Raw genomic sequence first — 27350 nt, 5'->3', positions numbered from 1 at the left:
ACCGTGCATTAAGATAAAGAACAGATTCGCAAGATTTTGCAGGAGGTTCAACATCCCTACGTCTGATTCGGGAAACAAGTGGATTGCTGTAGCAACAGACTACGCCACCCGATAAGCAATCACGCGGGCTCTTCCGGCATGCTGTGCAACCTCCTCCTGGACTTCCTCCTAGAAAACGTCATCCTTCACCACGGTGCCCCTCCACAGCTCCTCACCGACCGAGGCCGCTACATTCTTTCTAAATTTATCAATGACATTCTACTCTCGTGCGCGACTGAACACAAACTTGCTACTGCTTAACATCCACAAACGAACGGTCTAACCGAGCGCCTTAACCGCTACCTTACTGACATGCTGCCCATATATGTCTGCGATGAACATCGCGACTGGGACGTTGCGCTGCCGTTCGTTACTTTCGCCTACAATTCGTCTCGCCATGATGCCGCCGGCTTCCCTCCATTCTTCCTCTTGTTTTTCCGTGACCCTACGTTACCTTTCGACACCGTTCTGCCTACTAGTCTGAATTCCACATCGGAGTACGCCTGTGAAGTCATCCTCAAAGCACAAGGAGCACACCATATTGCTCGACATCGACTTGTGGAGTCGCAGGACAATCAGCGGCGCTTATATGACGCCCACCATCGTGACGTCCATTACACACCGGGCACCCTGGTTCTCATTTGGTCACCGTCGGGACGCATTGGCCTCTCGAAGTTACTTTCACGCTACTCCGGCCATTACCGTGTCTTGCGTCAAGTAACTAACGTCACGTACGAAATCGCCCTTTTTGATCCAACCGTGGCTGCGCATCGCTCCGAAGTCGTCCACGTCGCGCGTCTTAAGTTGTATCACTCGCCCGCCTCCTAAACAGCACCGAGCCGGTGCTTCGGCCGCCGGAGGTTATGTGGCATGCTGACGAAGATGTTTTAATCATCGTCGGAAGAAGACGATGGCTTCGCGCGCTGGCTACGATCTTGCCAGCTGATATAATTATTGTAATTATTCTGTAAATAGACGTCTGACTGTTTTTAACCCCGTAACAATGTATGTATGTATGTATGTATGTATATATATATATATATATATATATATATATGTGTGTGTATATATATATATATATATTGACACGTGTACTTGTCTTTATCGGGCGACAAGTTTTGCCGCCGAACAAATGTTATCGCACAGCGCGGGACGCGCCTGCATGTATCCGACGTTTCTGGAAAGTTATCGACGCTTCTATCCGCGTGTTGTTGTCGCCGAACCTTGTGTTATCAGATTTCAACGCGTGACACGAATGGTGTAGAACTTTGTGGAAGACACGCGGGTCCCATCAGTTAATCTGGAACATTCGACGACTGATCTATAAAAGCCGACGCGCTTGACCCGCTGATCAGATTTTCGACGATCGCCGACCGTGTTCGCCGCTATCGTTGTGCTATAAGTGTAGCCTGTTTTTGTGGGCACAGGTTCGCCCAATAAAAGTTAGTTTTCTCGTTCACAGTATTGCTACTGTGTTATTGCTTCTTTCTTCACCGTCACTACCACGTGACATCTGGTGGAGGTGCGGGGTAGTGACGGCCTGACCGTCACTGAAGTCGACCTGAATCGACCTGAAGTCGAAGTCAATAACGCTGTCGGAAGATAAAGCGATACCGCCGGAGAGCCCTCATAGTCACCACGCCTTGAGTGTGCTCGAAGACCAAGTGAGCATCCCGCCCCGCTCCAGCATTGTTATTTCGGTCGGCACCGAAATACCCGCTGACGTAGAAGGTGTCATCGAAGGCGACCAACGCCTCCTGCTAGACCGTGAAATTTGCGTCGCAAGAGGGATCGCTCGACTGCATGGAGGGAAAACTGAAGTGTTGCTGACAAACTTCAGCCCGGAGTTCAAGCACATCAACAAGGGCACGACGATCGCGCACATCGAGGAAATTGTGGAAACCAGTAATACGTTTGTCCTCTCGGATTCCGCCACATCTACCCCGACGACCACGGTTCCCGAACCAGACTACGACATTAATCCAAGTCTCCCAGCGATTAAGCAACAGCAGCTCAGAAGTCTGCTCCGACGATACAAAGACTGCTTTTCGACGACATCGAGGATTCGACAAACACCAGTCGCCAAGCATCGCATAATCACCGAGGAGTACGCTCGACCACTCCGCCAAAGCCCTTACCGAGTTTCGCCGCGAGAACGCGAAGCTATAAGAGAACAAGTCGACGAAATGCTGCGCGACGACATCATCCAGCCGTCGAAAAGCCCGTGGGCATCCCCTGTTGTCCTGGTGAAGAAAAAGGACGGAACCCTACGTTTCTGCGTCGATTATCGTCGTCTGAACAAGATCACGAAGAAGGACGTATACCCCCTTCCACGGATAGACGACGCATTGGATCGGCTTTGCAACGCTAAGTACTTCTCCTCGATGGACCTCAAGTCTGGCTATTGGCAAATAGAAGTCGACGAAAGAGATCGCGAAAAGACCGCCTTCATCACCCCAGACGGCCTCTACGAGTTCAAGGTTATGCCATTTGGACTGTGCTCGGCGCCTGCAACGTTCCAGCGCGTGATGGACACGGTTTTAGTGGGATTGAAATGGCAGACCTGTCTCGTTTACTTGGATGACGTCGTCGTCTTCGCCGAAAATTTCGACGATCACCTTAGGCGGCTTGCCACAGTACTAGAGGCCATCAAGTCATCAGGGCTCACTCTGAAGCCAGAAAAATGCCGCTTCGCTTACGACGAGCTTCTGTTCCTAGGCCACGTCATCAGTAAATCCGGAGTACGCCCCGACCCGCAGAAAACAGCTGCCATCGCAAAGTTCCCGCAGCCCACCGACAAGAAGGCAGTGCGTAGATTCCTTGGCATGTGTGCCTACTACAGGCGCTTTGTCAAGGACTTTTCACGCATCGCCGAGCCGTTGACACGTCTAACTAAATGTGATGTTGAGTTCAAGTGGGAAACGCCGCAGGCCGACGCATTTGAAGAACTCAAACGACGCATGCAGTCGCCGCCAGTACTTGCGCACTTCGACGAGCACGCCGATACAGAAATCCATACTGACGCCAGTAGCCTAGGCCTCGGTGCCGTTCTAGTCCAGAGGAAAAACGGAGTCGAACAGGTGATATCTTACGCTAGCCGGTCGCTGTCAAAAGCGGAAGGCAACTATTCTACGACCGAAAAGGAATGCCTCGCCATCGTTTGGGCTACAGCTAAATTTCGCCCTTATCTTTATGGCAGGCCATTCAAAGTCGTCAGTGACCATCACGCTTTGTGTTGGCTAGCGAGTATAAAGGATCCTTCAGGACGACTGGCGCGGTGGAGCCTCAGACTACAAGAATACGACATCACTGTAACCTACAAGTCCGGACGAAAACACTCCGATGCCGATTGCCTATCACGTGCCCCCATTGACCCGCCGCCGCAGGATGACGAAGATGACGACGCCTTCCTTGGCATGATAAGCGCAGAAGACTTCGCTGAGCAGCAACGGGCAGACCCGGAGCTAAAAGGCCTGGTGGAATATTTGGAAGGGCACACCGACGTTGTCCCCAGGGCATTTAAGCGCGGACTATCTTCCTTCACGCTTCAAAACAATCTCCTCGTGAAGAAGAACTTTTCACCAGTCCGCGCCAACTACCTTCTTGTTGTCCCGTCAGGACTTCGTCCAGAAGTATTGCACGCCCTACATGACGATCCGACCGCTGGACACCTCGGTTTTTCCCGGACACTCTCGAGGATACAACAAAAGTATTATTGGCCGCGCCTGACCGCCGACGTCGCCCATTATGTCAGAACATGCCGAGACTGTCAGCGACGTAAGACACCGCCGACAAGGCCAGCCGGATTACTACAGCCAATCGAGCCTCCTTGCCGACCATTCCAACAGATCGGGATGGACTTGCTGGGACCCTTTCCGACGTCAACAACCGGAAATAAGTGGATCGTCGTGGCGACAGACTACCTCACCCGCTTCGCTGAAACTAAAGCACTGCCGAAAGGTAGCGCAGCCGAAGTGGCGAAATTTTTTGTCGAAAACATCCTGCTTCGACATGGCGCCCCAGAAGTCCTCATCACCGACAGAGGAACGGCCTTTACAGCGGAGCTCACCCAAGCCATTCTGAAATACAGTCAGACAAGGCACAGGAGGACCACGGCCTACCACCCGCAGACGAATGGCCTTACGGAGCGGCTGAATAAGACCCTCGCCGACATGCTAGCGATGTACGTCGACGTCGAACACAAGACGTGGGACGCGGTCCTGCCGTACGTAACCTTTGCGTACAACACGGCGGTGCAAGAAACAACACAGATCACGCCGTTTAAGCTGGTTTACGGCAGGAACCCGACGACGACGCTCGACGCCATGCTGCCGCACGTCACTGACGAGGAGAACCTTGACGTCGCTACCTATCTCCAGCGCGCCGAAGAAGCCCGACAGCTCGCCCGCCTACGGATCAAGACCCAGCAGCGTACCGACAGCCGACATTACAACCTCCGACGACGCTTCGTCGAGTACCAGCCCGGCGACCGTGTTTGGGTATGGACCCCGATACGCCGGCGAGGACTCAGTGAGAAGCTGCTACGACGCTATTTCAGACCCTACAAGGTCATCCGACGTATTGGCGCACTAGACTATGAGGTCGTGCCAGACGGCATTTCGCACTCACAGCGGCGCCGCGCACGATCTGAAGTGGTCCACGTGGTGCGCGTTAAACCCTTTTACGGACGCTGACGAACTTCGCCATTTTTGTTCTTTTCTTTGCTACGAGTGCTTTTGTTTATTACCTTCATTTGTTTTCAGCATCGGGTCGATGCTTTTTAAGAGGGGGGTATTGACACGTGTACTTGTCTTTATCGGGCGACAAGTTTTGCCGCCGAACAAATGTTATCGCACAGCGCGGGACGCGCCTGCATGTATCCGACGTTTCTGGAAAGTTATCGACGCTTCTATCCGCGTGTTGTTGTCGCCGAACCTTGTGTTATCAGATTTCATCGCGTGACACGAATGGTGTAGAACTTTGTGGAAGACACGCGGGTCCCATCAGTTAATCTGGAACATTCGACGACTGATCTATAAAAGCCGACGCGCTTGACCCGCTGATCAGATTTTCGACGATCGCCGACCGTGTTCGCCGCTATCGTTGTGCTATAAGTGTAGCCTGTTTTTGTGGGCACAGGTTCGCCCAATAAAAGTTAGTTTTCTCGTTCACAGTATTGCTACTGTGTTATTGCTTCTTTCTTCACCGTCACTACCACGTGACAATATATATATATATATATATATATATATATATATATATATATATATATATATATATATATATATATATATATATATATATATATATATATATATATATATAATTAGTGGCGGATGTCCAAGGGAGAGCATAACCGTGGTCGTTTGACTGGCTGAGTGACACTAGACGGGCAATCAGAGAGGGTCGCATGGGACGATAAAAGCCGAGTATACCGTCGTAATGAAATTGTTCCAGAACGGCAAACAAAACAGTCGTTAGGCGCCCCACGATGTCAATGCGAGTGGTGCACAAAGCAAGCACGGTAGGTGTTCCTCCGTCGGCGACGCGGATGGTGTGTGATGCAGTGGGCGTGAGAACTTTGTTCAGGCATCAGCGCAATTGTCATTCATCACGTATACGTGCGCGCCAATGTCACTGAGTGCTTGGACACTGATGTCATCGGCTAAAACGTCCATGAAGTTTTGTTTGGTCGGCAAAGTATTCGGAGGGTTTTGCGACCGAGGCGTCAATGCAGCGTCACCTCAGGGAGCTGCATCGCTTAGTTTTCAGGATACGGGCATCGAGGCTGCATCAGGGACGGTGGGAGACGAGCCTGCGGCGATAGGGACGATGACCGACGAGCTGGTAGCGAACGCGACTGGTGACGTCGGAATGACGACGAGGGGCTGTTCCGAGCTTCATTGTTCAGCTGGTGGGGTGCCAATGAACGCTCGTAACGGCGCTCGTTTTGTTCTGGGCGATAACAACAGGTGAATGCTGATCGAAGAGGGGAGGAAACAGCATGGCTGTTACATTGGCGAGCAATTTGACCGATACGCCGGCAGGCAAGACAGATTGGCCGATCGTCTGCGGTTTACCACTCGGATGGATTGGGAAGAATTAGGGATAAACGTTAATGGAGAATACCTCAGTAACTTGTGATTCGCTGATGATATTGCCTTGCTTAGTAACTCAGGGGACCAATTGCAATGCATGCTACCTGACCTGGAGAGGCAAAGCAGAAGTGTGGGTCTAAAAATTAATCTGCAGAAAACTAAAGTAATGTTTAACAGCCTCAGAAGAGAATAGCAATTTACAACAGGTAGTGAAGCACTGGAAGTGGCAAGGGAATACATCTACTTAGGGCAGGTAGTGACAGTGGATCCGAATCATGAGACGGAAGTAATCAGAAGAATAAGAATGTGCTGGGGTGCGTTTGGCAGACATTCTCAGATCATGAACAGCAGGTTGCCATAATCCCTCAAGAGAAAAGTGTTCAATAGCTGTGTCTTACCAGTACTCACCTACGGGGCAGAAACCTGGAGGCTTACGAAAAGGGTTCTACTTAAATTGAGGACGACGCAACGAGCTATGGAAAGAAGAATGATGGGTGTAGCTTTAAGGGATATGAAAAGCGCAGATTGGGTGAGGGAACAAACGCGAGTTAATGACATATTAGCTGAAATCAAGAAAAATAAATGGGGGGGGGGGCATGGGCAGGACATGTAATGAGGAGGGAAGATAACCGATGGTCATTAAAGGTTACGGACTGGATTCCAAGGGAAGTGAAGCGTAGCAGGGGGCGGCAGAAAGTTAGGTGGGCGGATGAGATTAAGAAGTTTGCAGGGACCACATAGCCACAATTAGTAAGTGATCGGGGTTGTTGGAGAAGTATGGGAGAGGACTTTGCCCTGCAGTGGGCGTAACCAGGCTGATTATGATGATGATGATGATGATGATGATGATAGATTTCTGTAGCATGCAGGGTACCTTGGCGTCGATGTACCTGCAGCATGAGACAGCTGTGAAGAGGCAATGACACATTCACAATGCAGCTCCACAGCTCCACAGCTCCATTCCACAGCTCCATTCGCAGCTCCACAGAAATGTTACGCGAACGAAGGATTAAGTGCTGCCGACGATTTACAGAGTATATATATTTACAAAGGATAACTGCAACGCTCGCCAGTTTAGGCGGCCCGCTCGAGAGCCAGAGAGCGTTCGTCATCTTCGTCGGGGCGCCTGCGTGCATCGTCCACAAGAAATGCGCAACATGCTATATATAGTGTTTTGCGTATGTTTGTCACGGTAAATGCCTGTTGATAGTATGCGGTCATTTTTGTGTTGCCCGGTCCCTTTCTTCGCACAGTTGGGAAAAAGTCACGGGTATACTACCTGCGAACTCCGTTTAACTCCCTTATTCACAATATGAAGCTAAAAATGAGACGTGAGCTAACGACATGACCCCTCTAATGATGACGGCCTTGCCGTCACACGATGAACGGATCAACATAACAAGAAGATAACACGAAGAGCTACATAACTTACACAACAAAACGACCCAACACGAAACGCAGCGTGAGTGAAAAAAAAAGAAAGCATGGTAACCATTAGATCTACAGGAAAGCAAAATAAAATAACATAGAAGAAGTGTTTGCGAAGGGTCACTGCCAACCATATCACTCGCAGCTTTAACACACCCTCCGTGGTGGCGTTATGGCTTGGCGTTACGTTGCTGAGCGCGTGGTCGTGGTATCGAATCCCGGCCGCGGCAACCGCATTTCAATGGGGGCGAAATGAAAAAAAAAAATGCCCTTGTACCACGGATCGAGCGCACATTAAAGGAAAGCTGAAACACGTTTCGAAAAAAATGAGTTCTCTGCGGCATTCTACACTTTTGAGTCTGCTGAACACGAATATCTGGTTCGAAAAGGGCGCAAACAAACGCAACCGGCTGTTTTTTTCAAGAAAACGCGCACCAGCGCCTCAGGGCATCGCGCGAACGCCGCTGTTGCCTGTGATTGGTCAGGGCCGCTGTGACGTCGTTGGCAGTAGTCGCCGGTCGGCGCCGCCGCATGTCTCCGTTTCAGAGCGCAGCGCCATGCCTTTCTCTCTGGTAGCACGCGGTTCTGCTGTTCTGGCTTCATAGCTGAGTTTTAAGATGGAACGTTCTCGCTGTCTCCGACAGCTTGTATTTTCCCCGCACATGTTTGGAACCCACAGCCGATACGGAAAACGATGGCGGCAACGGCCAACGACGATGTTGAGTGTGCCAACAGCGAGAGCGATGTGTGCATCTTCTCGCGCGCTGGAAATCTTAGCCTCAAACTCTTCATTATATGCCTGTGTCACACTGGCTGCTTCAAAATCTTCGATTGGTGATGGTAGTGGAACAGGTTCATCAGGGGCTCGGTTCTCAACGAGCTCTGCTAGTATCTGAAAGAGTGCAAGGCATGGATGTCATGAATTTCAGCATATCAGTATACATGACAGCAGTTGGATTACTTACAATAATTGAAATGCTTTTTCAGTAATTTATGTGATGGATTAGTTGTCTAGTGATAGTAATGTGAAATATTTTGTGTGTAATTTCATGGCTATAGTAATTTAGTAATTGCGCTAAATATGCACCAGTAAGCTGTGTACGGCGTCAGAACGTTGGTAATGTGGTGAGGTGTCGATGAGAAAAATGGGGGGGAGGGCATCAAAGTGTATGCTACCTTAAAAAAACTTTGCTTTTTGCTTCTTGTATGCATAAAAACTTTTTGGAAGCAATCGTAAAGTAATACCATTACTTTTTAAGGCGGTAATTGGTAATGTAATTCAAATCAATGAGCGTAATGAGACAGTTATGAGTAATGTAATTTAATTACTTTCAAATAATAATTTTCCCATGCGTGATGCATAGCTAGTTCCCTAGGAACAAGGCCAAGAAAAATTTTTTTTGCGAAGCAGCGATGCCTGTACTGGGCTACACCACGTCGAACGCTGATAACTTCAATACCTCACAACGTTACTTCATTATTTGAGCCCATTCGCCTTGCCACGGGCGCGGCTGTGCCGACGCTCGCTTTTGCGGCATCTCGCTGCTGGTAGCAAGCTGTGAGTGCGAAATCTATGGAACGAAGTTTTTACACGCCGAGTTCAGCTACTCTAACGCGAGCATGAAAATATTGCCGTAACGCCTCATGTCGTGCGATTTGAACACGAATGCTGAACAGCTAAATCTGCGGGAACCGCGAGGTATACGACGAATAACAAATGTCACTGAATGCGCAAGCGTACCCCTGGCCAGTTATTTCACCGTATCAGAACAGCGCTGAACAAACAGCTGTAGTACAGTGTTCCCTGACAAAGCGGAGAGGCGAAACAGGATGAAAACGGCAAGCAGTTTGCACGTAGGTGCATATTCCCGGCTGTGCCTCCACCTCGCTTCGTCGTAGACCGTTTGTTCGACACTAAGGTGATCATCTGGTAAAAAATTGCCCGTGTGCACATTAAAACCCTTACCTCACGCTTTCTCCTCTTGGCGAAGGCCGCTTTTGGAGGGGGCGAGGTGTTTCTCTTGTAGGAGAATATAGACGGGACAACGCCGGGCTTCAGTCACGCCCATTTAACTGGAATACCGATTGCCCGCATCGTTGTCAAGCTGCGATGATAGTCACTGTCGCGGAAATGGTCCGAGCACAGCACAGTTCATTTCGTCGGCACGAACTTATCTCTCCTCACCGCACGTACCCAGTGCGCTGCAAGCTTTTTTTCCTTCGGGAAATTGTGAAACACCACATCGTCTCGCCCGCCTGTCTTCGCGCAGCCGAATGCTGCACAGAACGAGGGCATGTTGGGCGCCCTTGGCTGTAGGCACTCACGCAGCACAGAAGGAAAGAACATTTTACGAAAATCGCAAAACAAACGTGAGCGGCGGCGGCGGCGGCGGAGGCGACAGATCTCTCGTAGCATCGTTCAGTAAAGCGCAGGACGGAAAGAGGCATGCCAGCACATGTCAGCACGCCGGTCCGCAGCTCGGTTGGCTCGGCCTCCGCCCATGACGTCACTGTCGCCGGTTCTCTCCTCTGGCAACAACCTCACCCGGCGCTCCGGGAAGCGATGGGGGCGTGTCCGCGCGGGTAATTTAGAAAGCGATTTCCTCCCCTTATATTAAACAAAGCGAAAAAAAAAATTTCGGAACCGTACATTATTAGGTCTGTTCTTCCCAATCCCAGCAATTCATGGAAATTGAAAACCGTGTCAGCTTCCCTTTAAAGAACCCCAGGGGATCAAAATTAATCCATGCCCTCCACTACTGCACGCCTCATTATGAGATCGTGGTTTTGGCACGTAAAACCAGAGAAATCACACTTCAACAGCGTTAACAAAAAAAAAATGGCTGTGGCTTAGCTAAGGTTACTCCCAGGATGCGAAGCATACTGGCCTTTATTTTAACGCGACAGCGTTAAGGAGCTCATGTCGCAGAAAAGCCGGTGTCGTCGGTGTCGGTGTCTGCGGCGTTGCACTTCATGAATAAATCGTTGTCGCGCCGAACGCCGCGTTGCTCGACGCTCACCGCGTCCGATGCGGGGGCCGACGCCGCGAGCGACGGCGCGAGTTGGAGCCCCGTTTCTTTTCTGTCATGACGTCACGCTGTCACGTGGTATTGAAGGCGACACCGCCGCGCCTGAGGAGCTGGGTTGAGCTCTCGTAATATGCTTCGCATAAAATTGTCGTCCGTACACTTTAAATACCATCTGGCACGAGGTAAGGCAAGTTTTCCGTGCATGCAGTGATGGTGGCCTCTTTGAGGCGTACGCATGAGTGGCCCCTGCTTGGGGAATATAGGGAATACCTTTTCTGCGGGCATTACAGCGCAGGCGGATACGACACGGGCCTGCCGCCGATTCTCTCAGTTCATACTCCGATCATGCTGTCTTGCTAGTACTCGTGCTTATTTCTTTTGCGACCGCCTGCGAGGGAGGAGTGTGCTTGTGAGTTGTCAAAGCTCTTGGTAAAACGTATGCTTTGCGTTGATGAGAGCCGAGATCCGTTCTATAGAGGACATTTGCAGTTAAGAACCCTTCATATAAAAATGTCGGCAGTTCTACCACAATATACATTGCTGTTGTTGATGTGAATAGCAGCTGTAGAATGTAAGAAATAGTTTTTCACAAGTAGGATTGCAAAACGAAAAGTAGGCTGTTAGATAGTACTTCCTTAATTAAAGGAGAAGAGAGAGAGGGAGGAAAGGGGAAAGGCAGCCCTCTGCTGCGATGGCTTATCATGGCGGTATCGTAAAATAAGCTCCTCTGTGAGAGGTCTTTGGTCAAAGCACGCTATCGCGGTTGCGAGTGATTGTCTCTGTAAATTATAGCGAGGACAGTCACAAAGAAGGTGTTGAAAAGTCTCCTCGATACCACAGTCCTCACACGAGGCGTCGCCGGCCCATCCAATTCGGTAAGCGAAAGACTTGGTGAAAGCCACCCCTAGCCATAGTCGACAAAGCAGGGTAGCTTCGCGACGGCAGAGTCCAGTTAGAATACAAAGGCGTAGAGAGGAGTCAAGATTGTGAAGTCGGCAGTCGTGAAAACTTGCAGCGTTCCACAAGGATAACGTGATGTGACGGCTGATCATTAGAAGTTTTCGAGCGGCATCTGTCCTTGATAACGGAGAAGGTTTTAATGACGTACAGCTGATATTTTGCTCCATTACTTAATTTCGCTGCTTTTGTTTTAACAATATAAAATAGATTAAAGAAGTAGCGTTTCGTTCTTACTCAGCTGAATAATGAGTCTGTGTGCAGGGATGGAGATAAGTATTCTGTAGAAGGGACCAAAAGTTTTTATGTGTTGCTAGGAAACTATGAGTAAACGTGACTTCAGACGTAAGCATCAGATGTTATTTCTTTTATTCTTGTTTTAAAACTACAACAACTTTTTCTCCACATTGCAACTTCGTGCTTTCTTTCGGCGACAATTAGGAGCAAGAAACCACGAAAGCAGAGCGGTCGCTAGCGAGCGTTTATTCAATGTTGCTAAAGCCTTATTGGAACGTGTTGTCTAGCTATTTTCCTAATAGATCGAACACGATTGGAAGGCAGGCTTTCTTAGAATATGTCATTAAATATGACACTTACCTTCATCAGAGAAGAAAGAAAATGACAATAGATGAAAATGACAAGCACGTACTACAGAAACGCCCATGAGTCACACGCGCACAAGCTAGGGTCCCCACAAATACCAGTAGGTTATAAAATAAATTTTGTTACGTGTTCTGATAAGAGACTATAGCACCAGCTTTACGCACAAAGAGATCTTTACACACAAGTGCACATGCTAGAGTCCCCACAGACACCAGCAGGTTACAACATAAATTTTGTTACGTGTTCTGATAAGAGACTATAGCACCAGCTTTACACACAAGCGCACAAGCTAGAGTCCCCACAGATACCAGCAGGTTACAAAATAAATTTTGTCACGTGTTCTGATAAGAGACTATAGCACCAGCTTTACACACAAAGAGATCTTTACACACAAGTGGACAAGCTAGAGTCCCCACAGACACCAGCAGGTTACAACATAAATTTTGTTACGTGTTTTGATAAGAGACTATAGCACCAGCTTTACACACAAAGAGATCTTTGTCCATAATCGGCATACGTGTTTGGCATCAAACGCTAAAACAATGCTTGCACCCGTGGTGCTACATAATTCGCGGAGCCAGGCGCCGGCTTGACTCGTATAGTTTGATTCGTTCCGCAAATCCCGTTTTGCAAATTGCTTGTCGTGCGTCAGCAGCTTCCCACGTGTGTAATTTGGTTGTTGTGGCTTCGTGTTGTGGGCATGCGTGGATGCGTGTTTGCTTGTTCGTGTGTGTGCCTAAATGTATTTACTTTTCCCGGAAGCACTAGCTGGGAGTGCACGTGTACTTGTCCAATGGGTATTTGGGTCTGTCTTCTATATGGCAAACAATATCACGCCGCCAAAATACAGCCTTGCCGTATATTATATTCCATCACTTTATGTTGCTTTGTAGGAAACATCCTATAAAATGTTTTCCTAGTTGCAAAAAAAAGAAGCTTGTTGCTGTTAATCACTTTCGCAGACCCATTGTATCTATTATGCATGTTGTTTTTAAATGAGGGCTCAAGTGTCAGCGCGGCAGTCGCACAAGATAAAGTCGCAGTTGCGTGCAGAGTCAGGACTTACCTTCATTTCGCTGTCGCCTGTCAAGCCGGAAGAAAAGCCCGCAAACGACTTCTTTATTGCTTCCCGAGAGGAAAATGCTGCGACCGAAATTAAAAGAAACTGGTAGACAGCGGAGTGCACATTGCTGTGTGTTTACGCCGCCTGGTTCTTGCACGTTCGCTTCCGCTGGGAACGTAGAAAGCAATACGTTCATGCTGAATCTCTCACGCAAGCGACACTTTTCTTGTGACTGTCTGCACGCCTTTTCACATTTGTGCTGTTCCTTAAGCCTTCTTCACCCTCGCTTCACGAGGCGTCTGCGACTTTGCCTCAGCCGTCCGGAGGGGTAGGGTGCTGTCGGTCGTGGAACCCGACGTTATTAAGCCGGGCTTCACGGTCTATGCTCCCGAGAAAATTTTCTGACAGCAGCTAGCCAGCCCGAAAAAAAAAAAGCCAGCACCGCAAAACCATGTTTTTTTGAGTGCCGCTGCCTGCATTGACAGAGTCCCTGTTGTGGACGCAAGCGCGCGGCGGGCCTCGGGTGGTCTTGGCCGACCGCTGATAGCGGTATGGCGGCTGGGCTGTACGTTATTGTCCCTGGCACCGAGACAAGTGGACACGGCCGCAGGCGGTGTGGCACCTACATAACCGAAGTTTAGGTGGACCGTGATAGTTCATTTCGCTGTTTTATTTCCGTACGTTGGTCTCACCAGAAGTAGATTCAGAGCTGCGCGGTCTGGGGATGGACAGAGCAGGAAACTCAAAAGTAGAAAAAAAAATTTGTGGCGCGAGAAAGATAACTGGTGAGATTTCCTTTTCTCCAGAACTTCGATGGCTTTTCGCTGTTTGTTAAAACGTGCCTGTTCTCTCTTCTTTCCGTTCTCCATGTCGCCGTCTTTTTATTTGCATTGCCCTCATAAGAAAATTACTTCAAATTGTCCGGTGTACATTTCACGTTATTCTCGTTTACTGCGCAACTTCATCACTTACTAGGACGCATTTTCGAACTAAAATGCCCTTACAACAGGATACACATATTAAACACTGAGCGAAGCGGCAGTCTCTGTACAAAAAAGAAAACACTTGGCCTTAGATAACCCAGCTGAAAGATAGGTGCAGGACGAAAACCCGCTGTAACATTTGGTCTGAATATATTTTTGTATCCTATGCGCCTTATTACATTCAGCCAGAAGCACTATGCTTTGCTGGGTCAAGCTTGTTGAACTGCTATGGTTAGCGCGCTGACATGGCCTTCATCGTGCTACAACCAGGGTATTTTGGTATTGCTCAGTCGTTGCTCTTAGGCTGTGCTTCAAGGAGACGCTAACATTCAGCCTTATGGAAGGTCTGAATATATGTTTCTTGAGATTTCATGGCATGTGCTCTGCTCTGCAATGTTCGCGGGGGTTGCATTTCAGCTGCCGTAGCGTAGAAATTGGGCACAATGAAAAGCATGTGTTTTACAGCTGGGGATATAACGCGTTTCAGTTCATTTGCCATTCGCCCATTTCAGTATGAGAAAGCCTAATTCAATATGTCCCCTTTTAAATGCACCAAAATATCAGCGATAAATCTACACAACGCGGCACATATATGGACATAGCTCTGAAAGACTACTTGCACAGAATATTCCGTTTTGGGCTGGTCTTGATTTTGAATATCTGAACCTTGGAATCACTGTTTTGAGAAGCGGTGCTTTGTTTCTAACACACACCCTTGGGTATGATCGCATCGAATTATAATTTCAGTATACGAGAACACAAAAATATGTTACGCGAATACCCAAACATCAACCGCTTTTACAACTTTTTGGATGAGCACGTCATAAAAAATCCTGACCGACTAAAGGCTAACAGCCTCGCTGTCAAATGGGAAACAGCGTATACTTGTAAGCAGGGGATTTAAATGCGATGGCACGAGTTCTCACTTGAACACAGGAGCTCAGAAACGGTAGATTATTACGTTTGAAAACCGAACATTACACGAAAAGATAAAAATCAGATTACGTACATTAAGAAACGGTGCATAATATTGAACAGAGTATAATAAAATTCGTTAAAACAAGACATGTTCAGTAAGCTGTGCAAACGAGAACTGAAATCAATATTTGCCAATATCCGCCTCGCCGAATGCTGAGGAAGGGAGAAAATGCCTAAAGCAAACATCAAATACATGAAGACAACACAGTGAAATTCAACTGGACATGATACCAACTTCGTTACGTAGGAAGAAACGTGCCCCGCAGCCAACCAACGGCGAGTGAGCAAATGTAAGCACGACCTTATTATGCTGAAGTTCGCGTGCATGCTTTCATAATGCTAGTTTATTGCGAAACTTTATTTTCGACCCAACTCTGTCCCGCCTATTCAGATACATGTAAAACACAGACATGGTTTTTTGTGATAACCGCTCGACTGATGGCAATGAACTATGTTTCATTTGAAAAAAAAAGTATATTCTGGTGGAAGTTCAAAGACTTTCAAATTCTGAAATTTTTAATAAAAATTACCGAAAATTGGCAGGTTCGAAAAAAACAGTATCCAAATTCTTAGCCTGCAACAAAAACAGATATGGCAGTTCTGTAAACTATATGCATCAGCGCATCTAAAGCTAACAATGTATATGTGAACATACAGCTTTCATGAAATCGCTATAATGCTTTCGAGGGTTTCCGCAAAAGTCCTATTCGCCCATTAGTTGTTTATTAGGTTTATGTATAATGCATCAATTTTGTCCTCTTTGTATGTACTGTTAGAAGAAATTGACAGAATTGCGATCCTATTTTCTTATTCGTGAAGTACTGAGTTGCAAACATTTAGGAAGTTTCTCGATTTCCAAACAACTTTCATAAAAATATTGACGGCCTAAATTCAAACATTCACATAAATAACTCAGGAATTTAAGTTCTTTTAAATGGAACGACCCTCACCAAATCCGACGCTGTGGTTGCTGAGAAAAACGATTTCGGAGTTCCCATGTATTTCCGCAGGAACGCACGAGCTGTTAAGATTTGTGGGCACGTGAGTTTTTTGGACTCAGCCTTGGCCATCTAGAAAGACACCAAGACCACAAGCAGCCAAGGTGTACTCTTTCTCCGAACTGGATTGGAACATTTATTATGGTCCTGCAGAACGCGCTTATCGCGGAACGGGGGCCTCCCGCCTAGGGACCGACAGGGAGTACCTGGCGGCCGCTTGGCAGGTCTGCTGGACGGCCCATTGCTGGTCGTAGAGTAGTGAACTTCTGAAGGACTTCTCCCTCTTGTCCGAGGTAGAGTCGGGAAGAGCGTTCCTACACTCCCAGAGCATGCGTGCGAGTGTACCCGTGTCTCCGCATGAGGGGCGCGTGTCGCGCGGGTACGCGTCGGCATGTAAAAGGTGTAATTTGGCGGTGTTTGGTTTCATGCGCGTCTGTTGGTAGCGTAGTCTTCGCACCTGCTGCCTGTTAAAGGGAAGCTGAAAGGTTTCCCAGAAAAAATGAGTGAACATGTGTGCCTAATGGATTTCAACCCTCCGAATTCGAATATCGTATCGAAATTGAGCGAAAGAAAGCGCAAATATATTTTATTTCGACGAAAAGTGCAGCAGCGGACACGCCCAGCTCGCGCGTCTCGTTTTCGCCTGTGATTGGTCGGGCGACCCGTGACGTCAACTTTAGCGACCGACCGCTGCCGCTCCCCATGAAGCGCGGTGCCAGGTAGTTTGGTGCCGTAATGGAAAATTAAGAGGTAATAGAAAATTTAGAGAGACTGCGTTTTTCTGAAGAGTTCGGCGTTGCTCCCTACATGTACGAGCCGATTGCAAAGAGCCGGCCTCTCGAAGAAGCAAACGATGCTGGTGCGAGCAGTGCTTTCGACAAGAACGAAAGCGAAGTCTTGGGATCTCCTCGTGTTGTAAATGCTCTTTGGTGAGTATGTTTTTTGCAAAGCGATCTAGTGATCTCGCCGATCTTTCGCCGATCTAGTGAGCTCGTTTCCGGTCAAACAACTGCAGTGTTGTGTTCCTGCATGCCTCCTCGTGGAACGTAAGCGGGGATGCGATCGTCGGCATTTGTGCGCTGTCCAAAGCTGTCGGCAACCTACAAAGACGGTTCAAACGCGTGAAAAGCTTCCCGGTTCATGCAGTACGTGTAGTGACCTTCATCTGTGCGCCATCCGCACACTACTCGTAACCGAAGTCGTAAAGGCGGCGAATTCCGTCGGCTACGTGAGACGGTCGGTTTCTCGCTGTGCGCGAGAGACGGGGCGAGCGTAGCGTCTTGGCGTGCGCCGGCTTTCCAGCACATGCAAACTCTACATTTGCACTGCGTTATGGTAGCTGCGTGCAGGCTGTTTTACAACACACGTGCAAATAGAAAATTCGCGGCGCTTTGCGACGGAACCTGCGTCGAGTGCGGGAAATAAATATGCACCTTCCGTTCAGCGTGCTAACATGAAGGAGCTCGCAGTAAATCAAAATCCAGGTTTGGGCGAGTTCGTGTATTCATAAGGCCTTCCAACACCAGTTATCATCAGTCAGTCCGCAGTCGTGCCGTCTTTGTTTTCGTTGCTCCGATCTTTTCGCGCTGCGTTTAGAAAGCCTGCTAGTGGAAATTCTGGTGATAATCGTCGTCACGGAAGTGGTTGGAGCACAGCAGTGTTGTTCTTGAGGGCTTGAAATTCTTTCGCTTTACAGCAGCCTCCCAATTCCTTAAAAGCTTCTTGTCTTGTGGGAAGCAATGGAAGACAACATCGTCGCGGCCGCTGGTGCTCGTGCAACCGTAGGCTGCACAGAAAGACGGCATGATTGGCCCACCACATCAGTTGATGCTGCGCACGTTGACCACCACTCTACATACACACAGACGCACCATTAAAGAAATGCAGGGTCGATCGAAGCAGATTACGACGGCACGCACGCAGAAACAACCACGGTCAGGCACGGTCGCGCAGGCTGCGAAGGAGCAAAACACTAAAGTTGACGTCACAACACCGCGGTTTCCGGTCTCCGCTCGCATCGTCAGCGTCAGCAGCAGCGCGCGGCATTCGACGGGGGGCGGAACTACAGCACAATTTCAACCGACGATTACGTCGCTCCTATTTGAAAAAAAAACCCCAAATTTGACCTACATGGTTTATAAGGTTCCCGCATCCGTATGTGAGCGTCTTATTGAATTCGACAGACTCTTCAGCTTCCCTTTAAGTTTGGGGTGCGGTGGCGTAAAGATGCGGCGCTCCAGGTAGAAGCGTTGTGTAATTTCGCGGTACGTAATGAGGGTGTCCCGGTTGTCCTGTAGCTCGACGAGATGGGGTTATCCGGGCACAGCGCGGTCGGTAAGCCCTGACGCTGCGTCGTGGGTGATCTCGTTGAGCTTAGGTGGGGTGCCCGGCACCCGATCGAGATGGGTGGGGAGCCAGATGACTGTGTGGTGCTAGAGGGTGCTCGGATCCGCGCTACGGAGGATGCGTGACGCCTGGTGGGAGACGACGCCACGTTCGAAGGCTTTGATGGGCCATCCGGAGTCGCTGTAGATCACTTCCCGTTTGCCGTCGAGCACTGCCGGGGCTATGGCTACTTGCTCCTCCTCCTCGTGGTCTCGGGTGAGGATCGTGGTGGAGTTGAGGGTCCGCTGCGGCGTGCATGAGACCGCGACCGCGGCAAAGGCTCGCTTTTTGCGCTAGACGGCGGCATCCACGAACGTGACATCGTCCGCTTTCATGTCTATGCGCTGGAGAAGGGCGGTCACCCGGGCAAGGCGCCTACCTCTGTTGTGGTCAGGATGTACGTTTCGCGGAATAGGAGCGATCATGATGAAGGTTTGGATCTCGCGGGTAACCAGCGTCAAATTCGGTGGGTCCCTCGTCGTCGAGGAGAAGAAGCCGATCTCGCGAAGAATGTGGCGACCCGCCTTGGTAGTCGCGAGTCGGATCACCTGCGTTCGCTCCTGAGCCTCGGCGATCTCTTCTAGCGCGTTGTGCACACCGAGCTCGAGGAGTTTCTGCGTAGAAGTGGTGAACGGAAGGCCGAGGGCCCGTCTCACTACTTTTCGAATGAGGGCGTTGAGTTTATTGCGCTCAGCGCGCAGCGAATTGTCCATGGCAGCGACGTAGGTGAAGTGATGGAACAAACGCGTGTACGAGACATAGCAGGTCGTCTTCTTTAAGGCCGCGGTGACAGTTAGCCACTCTGCTTACGAGTCGTATGGCGTTCTCGGTCTTGGTCTTGAGCTTCCTCACCGTTTGGGTGTTGACTGTGTAGGACTCGATGATCATGCCCAGTACCCTAGTGGAGTCTACCTAGGGGACAGCATGGCCGTTCCTGGTGCGGAGGGTGATTTTGCGTTCGGCCGGGGGTGTCCACCCTCTGCGCTTGGTGCCCCGGCGTTTGGGCGAGTACAGCTACAGTTCCGACTCAGTGGGGAAGCAGTTGGGACCAGTGTGTTTGAGGCAGGCGTACCTATCAAGCGAACCAGAGCTCGGCTCGCGCCACACCATGGGCAGTATAGTTCTGTGCCAGCAGCCGGTGAGAGGTGCCCCACCGATTTCACAGTGATATTAGCGGGAATGCAACAATCTTGGTGAGGTACAATTTATATGCGCCACAAAGCGTGCTTGCAGAATTATGCATACCGTCCCTAACCTAGAGAAATACACCAGCGGATGTGCTATATGGCTCGAAGTTATAAGTGAACGCGTACTCATAAAAAATTTAGTTTTGCTGCTGTGTTTGTGTTGTAGTCAATGTTAAAATTAAGCGCGTATAGCTAAAAAAGCTAAAAAAAGAATAACGACAAGAAATTTCTGTCAATTCTGCGTGCAATGCATTTATCTAGCGGTTCACCGAAATTTAGACATCTTGCAAGTTAATGTAGTAACGTCGTTTGACAGCGCAATCTTACGCGTGCATCCCACGAATTCTTGCGAAAGAGTGGTTTCACCCCGAATTTCACTGAACGATTGCAACGTCGTGTTTGCTTAAACCCTCTTCGACTTTTCTTTCCAGACAAGTTTACTATGTTCAGTGTTTCTTAAAACCCGAGAACCTTTCCGCATAATCCACGTCAGAAGTTTCTTAATATCTCCCAGTGCCGTTTTAGCTCATCGGGTGATAGAGTAGATATCCTGTCGCCATATGAAGTGTGTATCATCCATCACGCTTAGAATAAGCGTCCTCCGTCATTATTTTGAAACGATGCGTTTGTTTAAGCTACGTTTACAGGAATACGACAGTAGCGCGTAAACTTCTTTGGCGCAACCACGGCGCATACGCCCTCCTCCAGAACATGCGGGAACGTGCATCAGACTATTTGCGTTCTTTCGGTGAGCGGATGACCGAGCGCGACGGCAGCCGTGTCTCTCCCTCAACGCGACACGCCAGCGTTGACATGCACCACGCGAGACGACTTATACCGTTTCGGCCTATGGAACCCTTTCCTGTCTGTCGCATCAACGCGATTCGCCTTCCTAGTGCATTGCCGCCGCTTATATGCTTGCGATGCTTTGGAAAAGCAATGCGGTGCGCCACTCGTCGCATTTGTGCAAACGCCCCTTTAGCTGGTTGCTTAGTTTCGCTCCATTGGCGCCGTTCGCAGTGAGCGAGGCGAGAGATGCGCCCGAAGGTGCTTCCATTGCTGAAACTGCACGCCACAAAAGTGCATTTGGTTCCGCTGACACGACGTCAGCCGCCATGACTATGGGCCCCAACCGTATGAGTCCAAGAACGTTTTTAGTATGCATAGTAAACTCCTTGGCGGAATAAAAATAGCGGAAAACAAAATAAAACAGTATTTCGGTTAAGGAAACTGTGCTTTTTAAGGCAACGCACCAGCACGGTAAATTAGGACGCGACAATGGCGTCATTATATAAATTTCGTAATAGTTATCGCAGTGTCTCTTCAATTTACAGCTGGAGTATGCGCGGTCACTTCTTAATGCTTCGAAAAAGTAACTTGCAGGGGCGTGGGAACAGCAATTTTTGAGATCGAATTAAATACAAATTGAATGGTGCCAGTAGCGAATCGAATATATGGTCAACCGCATGTATGGTCAATCTTCCGTGATTACAAGGCAGCCCTCCAGAGTGTACTGTTAGCACTGCACCATGAATCACATGAGTAAGTCGTCGTAGAGACGTCCACTATCGCATAGTTGACGAAGGACACAATATAATATACCAGTGGTTGCCTAGTCATTGTGGCATAAATGGCCATGATGGAGCCGACGCAGCTGCCCAATCGGCCCATGAAGGCGTCATCTCCGTTTCCGTTCCTCTTTTCAGAGAGCCGACGCAGCGAAAGGAAGTTTTACGTACTTGCACGTCACCTAACAATAGCTCAATGGAATTCGTCCGACTTAACAAGTGCACGCCTTCATACTTTGAACTCTAATTCAGAGCTCTGTATTCCGCCCAACTACTTTTCCACGACGTGACTGCATCCTTGTAGTCCATCTATGGCTTGGAGTAGCACTTCCAAATGCGTACTTTTTTTTATCGGAATGGCTCACAGCGCAATTTGTGACTTTTGCGGGTGAACAAAACAACCGCGCACCTTCTCGGCGAGTGCCCTCGTTTCAACCCTCAAAGAGTAGCCCTATCAGCCATCCTAGACCAACTGGACAAGCGCCCAGTAACGGAAAATAACATCCTTGGAAACTGGGCTACGCGAACATCAGCGAGAGCTGCTATGAAGGCGCTGCTACGTTATTTAAAAGACACGGGAATTTCTGACAAATTGTGACTGTACACTGCGTGACATTGGATGGGACGCTGACACTGTGTAACACCAGGACCGCCTTCGCAGACTGCGTGACAGTGCCCACAGAAACAGCTCTGTATTACGTGTGTGTGTGGTTTGTTCTTCAGTTTACTTTTCATTCCTTTTCTCTCTCTCACTAATCGCATCTCCTTACCCTTCCTCCCTTACAAGGTAGCGAGTGCGAACTATGAGATTTGATGGCCTAATCAAAAATGGCTGTGGCTTAGGTAAGGTTAAGCCCAGGATGCGAAGCATACTAGCCTTTATTTTAGTTGTTGAACCACTGTGTAGTCTGGTGAACTGCTGTTGCTTGGCTATATTTGGTTCGGCTAGACGAAGAAACAACTCATGCATTACTGATTCGCCTTCAAGAGTGGAACGCGACAGCGTTCCCGTCGACCCGCCAAGGGGTGTAAGACAATGGGCTACAGGGCAGCGACTACGCGCCCCGCATTGGACGCGGTGAGCGTCGAGCAAAGCAGCGTTCGGCGCGGCAACGAAATGTGCGCCTGAGCAAGAGACGCACGCCTTAGAAACAGCTCGTTTCTAAGGCAACATGAAGCATCGTACTCGTGGCTCAGTGGTAGCGTCTCCGTCCCACACTCCGGAGACCCTGGTTCGATTCCCACCCAGCCCGTCTTGCAAGAGTTGAGCCAAAGCCACTTCTCCTCTGTCGTGACGTCACGGTGTCACGTGGTTTCAAGGCGACACCGCCGCGCCTGAGGAGCTGGGTTGAGCTCTCGTAAAAAAAATGGCTGCTCTATTTTAGGACTCGATCAAATACGGAAACATTCGATTTGTTATTCAAAAATTTAGAATATTCGTACTCGCCTATATTAATTATATTTTATGTCACACAATCTATATCAAAAAGCCTAATCAAAAAATAGCTGCTCTATTTGAGGACTCGATCAAATACGGAAACATTCGATTTGTTATTCAAAAATTTAGAATATTCGTACTCGCCTACAATAATTATAGTTTATGTCGCCCGCGCTGGTCGTAATAATAATGTGGTACATTTCTTTTAACACGCAGAGTGCCTGTTTCATGTACGTGGTGCTCACCTACCTGATGGGCACCAACTTCTTCTGGATGTTCGTCGAAGGCCTGTACCTGTTCATATTGGTCGTCAAAACTTTCTCCGTGGAGATGGTTCGCGTTCACGTCTACGCAGCCATTGGTTGGGGTGAGTTGAAAGTTTATTTTGCCGATTGCGCCTGCTGGGAGATTGTGTATGTAAGGTAGAAAACATTTTTCAGACATCAATCGTCAGCATCATAAAAAGCCGCGTATGAACTTTACTAAATTACTCTATGTCGTTAATAAACAGAAACATTTAATATGTAGAACAACTGTATGACACAGGATACAAAAAAAACTACAAAATAGAGCGCCGCCTGTGTGTCTTTTGTTTTCGCTGTGTATGTGTGTCCTAAGTCGGCGCCGGTAAAAAACTGTTTAAAAAAGCGTCGGATCTTGAGCTTTTTTTTTTATTGAGATGAAATTTTAGGAGAGGTTGGCGCCTTTATGGTGGCACCGGCTACTCCTTGTCACTTGGCAAAGGAAAACAAGTTTGCGTAAAAAGGGAGAATAGCGACACGAAAGATGGCACTCAGTAGAACACTCAGTAGAACACTGGATGAATAAAAAATATACAGTCCAACAGTATATGAGTCGCAAAGTTCTGTGCATAAGTCCAGTCCACGTACGCATATATAAAGTGAGATATTTAGAACAGTCAGAACACTCAACATATGTAATGCACTGCAAGTACAGAACAGAACCAATTATGAATAAACCTCATAAACCAATTATGAATCACGAACAACGTTTATGTTACTCATTTCGCGCATTCGGATCAGCTGATGCCTAATATTTTCCCAAAATGTTGGTCTCCTCTAAAAACTTTTTCAGAGCAAGAAGCGCTCTTTTTTGAAGGCCCGCAGTTGGCCATGGGCCAAGTATTTTTTTTAGAGTGAAAGGTCTTCTGTCTAATATCAACAAATTTGCTTGCAGTACTCTTCTTTGTGGATTGTATTTAGTGCACTCGAGGAGAAGATGATGCACATCTTCGTCTGTATGGCCACAAGAACACTGTGGACTAGAGACACGTTTTATCCTGTACAGGAAGTGTTTAGTGAATGCAGTACCAAGACGCAGGCGGTGTACCAATGTTTCAAATTTTCTGTTGTCTCTTAGATTTCCCGGCATTGTTAAGTTTATACATGGGTCTATGAAGTATAACTCAGAGTTTTTAGTTTGTTGATCAAACCAGGTAGTTTTGCTGAGGCGACAAGAAATCTGTCTCAGGAGCAGACGGACTTCACTACGCAATAGAGGAAGATTGGTTGTCTCCACGTTATTGTGCGCCCGATTCGCAGCTGCGTCCGCTGCAGTATTTCCAGGAATATTGCAGTGCCCAGGTATCCACTGGAATGCAATTACGTGGTTCAGTGCGCTTGCTTTTGTAAGTTCTTTGAGTGTCTCATACAATAGCAAAGTGTTCAAAGAATTTTTCTTATTGCTCTGTAGTAATGTGAGAGCGGCTTGCGAATCGCTAAAGATAACCCATTTTTGCGAATGTTCTTTTGATGCTATGAACCGCAAAGCACACAGGATTGCAAACAGTTCTGCCACGGTGGAAGATGTCTCTCGGGATAATTTAAATGTTTGTTCTAGCGCTAAATGTGGAAATACGAATGCTGAAGTCGAGGAGTTTTTATGACACGAACCATCTGTATAAACGTGTATGTACTGGGGATATAAGGAGTAAATTTGGAAGAGTGCCAGTTGTTGGGCGGCTACTATGAACATGTCTCTCTTAGATATAATCCCGTCAACCGATAATTCTATTTTAGGACATGTTAACATCCAGGGAGGGTAACAAACATCCACTTTGCATATTTCAAACCTTGGTAATAATGCTTTATGTTCTCGAATAACATCGTGAATTTTGCTTTTGTTTCTTTCGGTAAGCGCGAGGTTTAATGGATGATTCTCGTGTTGGGTTAAGATGCGATAAATATGTCGGCATGTTTCAACCGTTCGTATGACTGGAAATGGTGGGTGACGAGCTTCAGCAATTACTAAAGAACTTGAGGTAGCCTTCGGAACCCCAAGACACACTCGCAGCCCTCTTGCCAGTAAACGTTGAAGGCGTACCTCAGAAGATTGCGATAAACCATGGGGAATAGGAGCCGAGTAAGCAATTTTTTGTTTTATGAGTGCGTTATGAACTTGTAGTAGCGAAGAGACTGATCCCCCCCACGTTGTACCTGCGAGTCGCCGAAGTACGTTTATTACTGCATTGGTCTGCTTTTCAATTGCGCGGATGTGTGAAGCCCATGTTAGCTGGCGGTCAAGAATAATTCCAAGAAATTTATGCTCTTTCACGCACATCAAAGTTTGTCCATTAAGCGTAAGTTGGAAATTATTCAGCTGTCGTCTAGTAAAAGGAAGTACGGCTGTCTTTGCGTATGAAAGACTCATGCCTCTTTCTTTTAAAAAGGTGTCGATAATGTCAAGTCCCTCTTGCAGCGTTGTTTGAATGTCTTGTATATGAGATCCAGAGGCCCATATGCAGATGTCATCTGCGTACAGCGAATACTGTAGACCAGACGGGAGCTTTAGTGGCAAGGCTGCCATGACGCAGTTGAATAAAAACGGACTGAGAACACTGCCCTGCGGAACGCCCTGTGTGATGCTGTGATAATTACTCGCGCCTTCGATTGTTTCCATAAATATTTTTCTCTCTTTCAAGAAATTTGATACCCATCGTAGTGCTCGACCGTGTAGGCCAAGCTCTAACATACCAGCAAGGATGTGTATGTGACTTACAGTGTCGAATGCTCTTTGAATGTCTAAAAATACTGCTACTGTCACATTTCCGCAACTTCGTTCATGTTCGACGCATGTGGCAATGTCTAATACTGAATCCATTGTACACCGATTTTGTCGAAAACCGGTCATGTAATTGGAAAACATATTTGTGTGTTCACACCACCACTGCAGTCGACAGTCTATCATCTTCTCCATTAGTTTGGAAAAACAGCTTGTGAGGCTGACGGGTCGGTAGGAGTCAAGACTAAGGGGAGTCTTTCCTGGTTTTAGTACTGGAGTTACCCGGGCTAATTTCCATGAATCTGGCAGAGTCTCTCTTATCCAGATGTCATTAAATATCTCCAAAAGAGCCATTCTTCCTACAGGACCTAGGTTCTTTAACATCGTATACGTGACGCCATCTGGGCCTGCGGTTGTCTTTGTACGGCATGACGAAAGAGCACATGTCAATTCATTTAGACTAAACTCACAGTCAAGTTGAGGATGTTGTGACATAAAGCACGCATGAACTTTCTGTTCTGCTAGTGTTATCGAACTTGTAAATTGTAGGCAAGTGAACGGTATTCCTGGTCTCGATATAAGTTGGCAGAATTCATCAGCAACAGATGTTTCCGGAGTGCTTCGAGCTACGGCAAGGGCTCGGAAGGGATGGCTCTGGTTAACTGGAGCAGTAAAAGATCGGACAACTGACCATATTCTGGGAACTGGAGTAAAGGGAGACAACGACGCGCAGTATTCTCGCCACCTTCTCGTACCTAATTTTTGTAAGCGTTTGCGTGAAGTTGACCGAACTTTCTGTGTCATCTTGTAGTCATCCAGCTTTCCACTGCGGCGGTAAGCCCGTTCGGCTCGTCTTCTAATTGCTCTTAGATATTCATATTCCCCGTCGACTGCAGCGTATTCATTTGGAACAGTGACTTGCTTTGTGCAGATCTTGTAAGACTCACACAAGATATTTGCAAAACTTTGAAAGCTTGGATTTTCGCCCAATGAGTTACTCAAGTGGTGACGAAAACTTTGCCAATTAGTATGTTTTGAGTAGCGCCGGGTCCCCTCCATCCGTATGAGGCGATGTTTTACCAGGATCGGAAAATGATCACTACCGTGCGTTTCTATGTCCGTTGACCATTCAACGCCATCAAGAAGGTCTTGTGAGCAGAGCGTGACGTCTATACAGCTTGAGTAACGAAACCCCCGCAAGAACGTTGGAGAGTTGTCATTTAACACGATAAGATTACTTTTTTCTGCGGCAGATTCTATTATGCTTCCACGGGAATCGTTATATTCACTGCCCCAGATGACGTTATGTGCGTTGAAGTCCCCACAAACCAGCACATGTGAGTTTGCGATACCAAACACATTCACCAAGCTGTCTACTGATATTTTGCTAGCACATTGTAGATAAAGACTGATCACTGTGACACTTGTATTTCTGAAAGATATCTTGCATGCTACGAACTCCGGTATGTTTAAATCGCTCGACTGTATTAAATAGGACGGCAGGTCCTTTCTCACACATAACATCGCTCTGCTATTTCCAGCGATGCGCGATGATTTATATATAACATAGTTTGA

General features: G+C 47.9%; 1 protein-coding gene across 1 annotated transcript in view; it reads left to right on the top strand.

Annotated features, from left to right (window-relative positions):
- LOC135911076 (diuretic hormone receptor-like) overlaps positions 1-27350 on the top strand; it is a 233718-nt gene that overhangs the window by 189100 nt on the left and 17268 nt on the right. Inside the window, exon 7 of the mRNA XM_065443177.2 lies at positions 22971-23121. Coding sequence (XP_065299249.2) covers positions 22971-23121 — 151 coding nt within the window. The remainder of the gene's footprint in view (positions 1-22970; positions 23122-27350) is intronic.

The sequence above is a fragment of the Dermacentor albipictus genome, chromosome 1 (genome assembly GCF_038994185.2).
Source record: "Dermacentor albipictus isolate Rhodes 1998 colony chromosome 1, USDA_Dalb.pri_finalv2, whole genome shotgun sequence".
NCBI classification, from domain to species: domain Eukaryota; kingdom Metazoa; phylum Arthropoda; class Arachnida; order Ixodida; family Ixodidae; genus Dermacentor; species Dermacentor albipictus.
The sequence above is the reverse complement of the archived record's forward strand: the minus strand, read 5'-3'. Positions and strand labels throughout refer to the sequence as shown.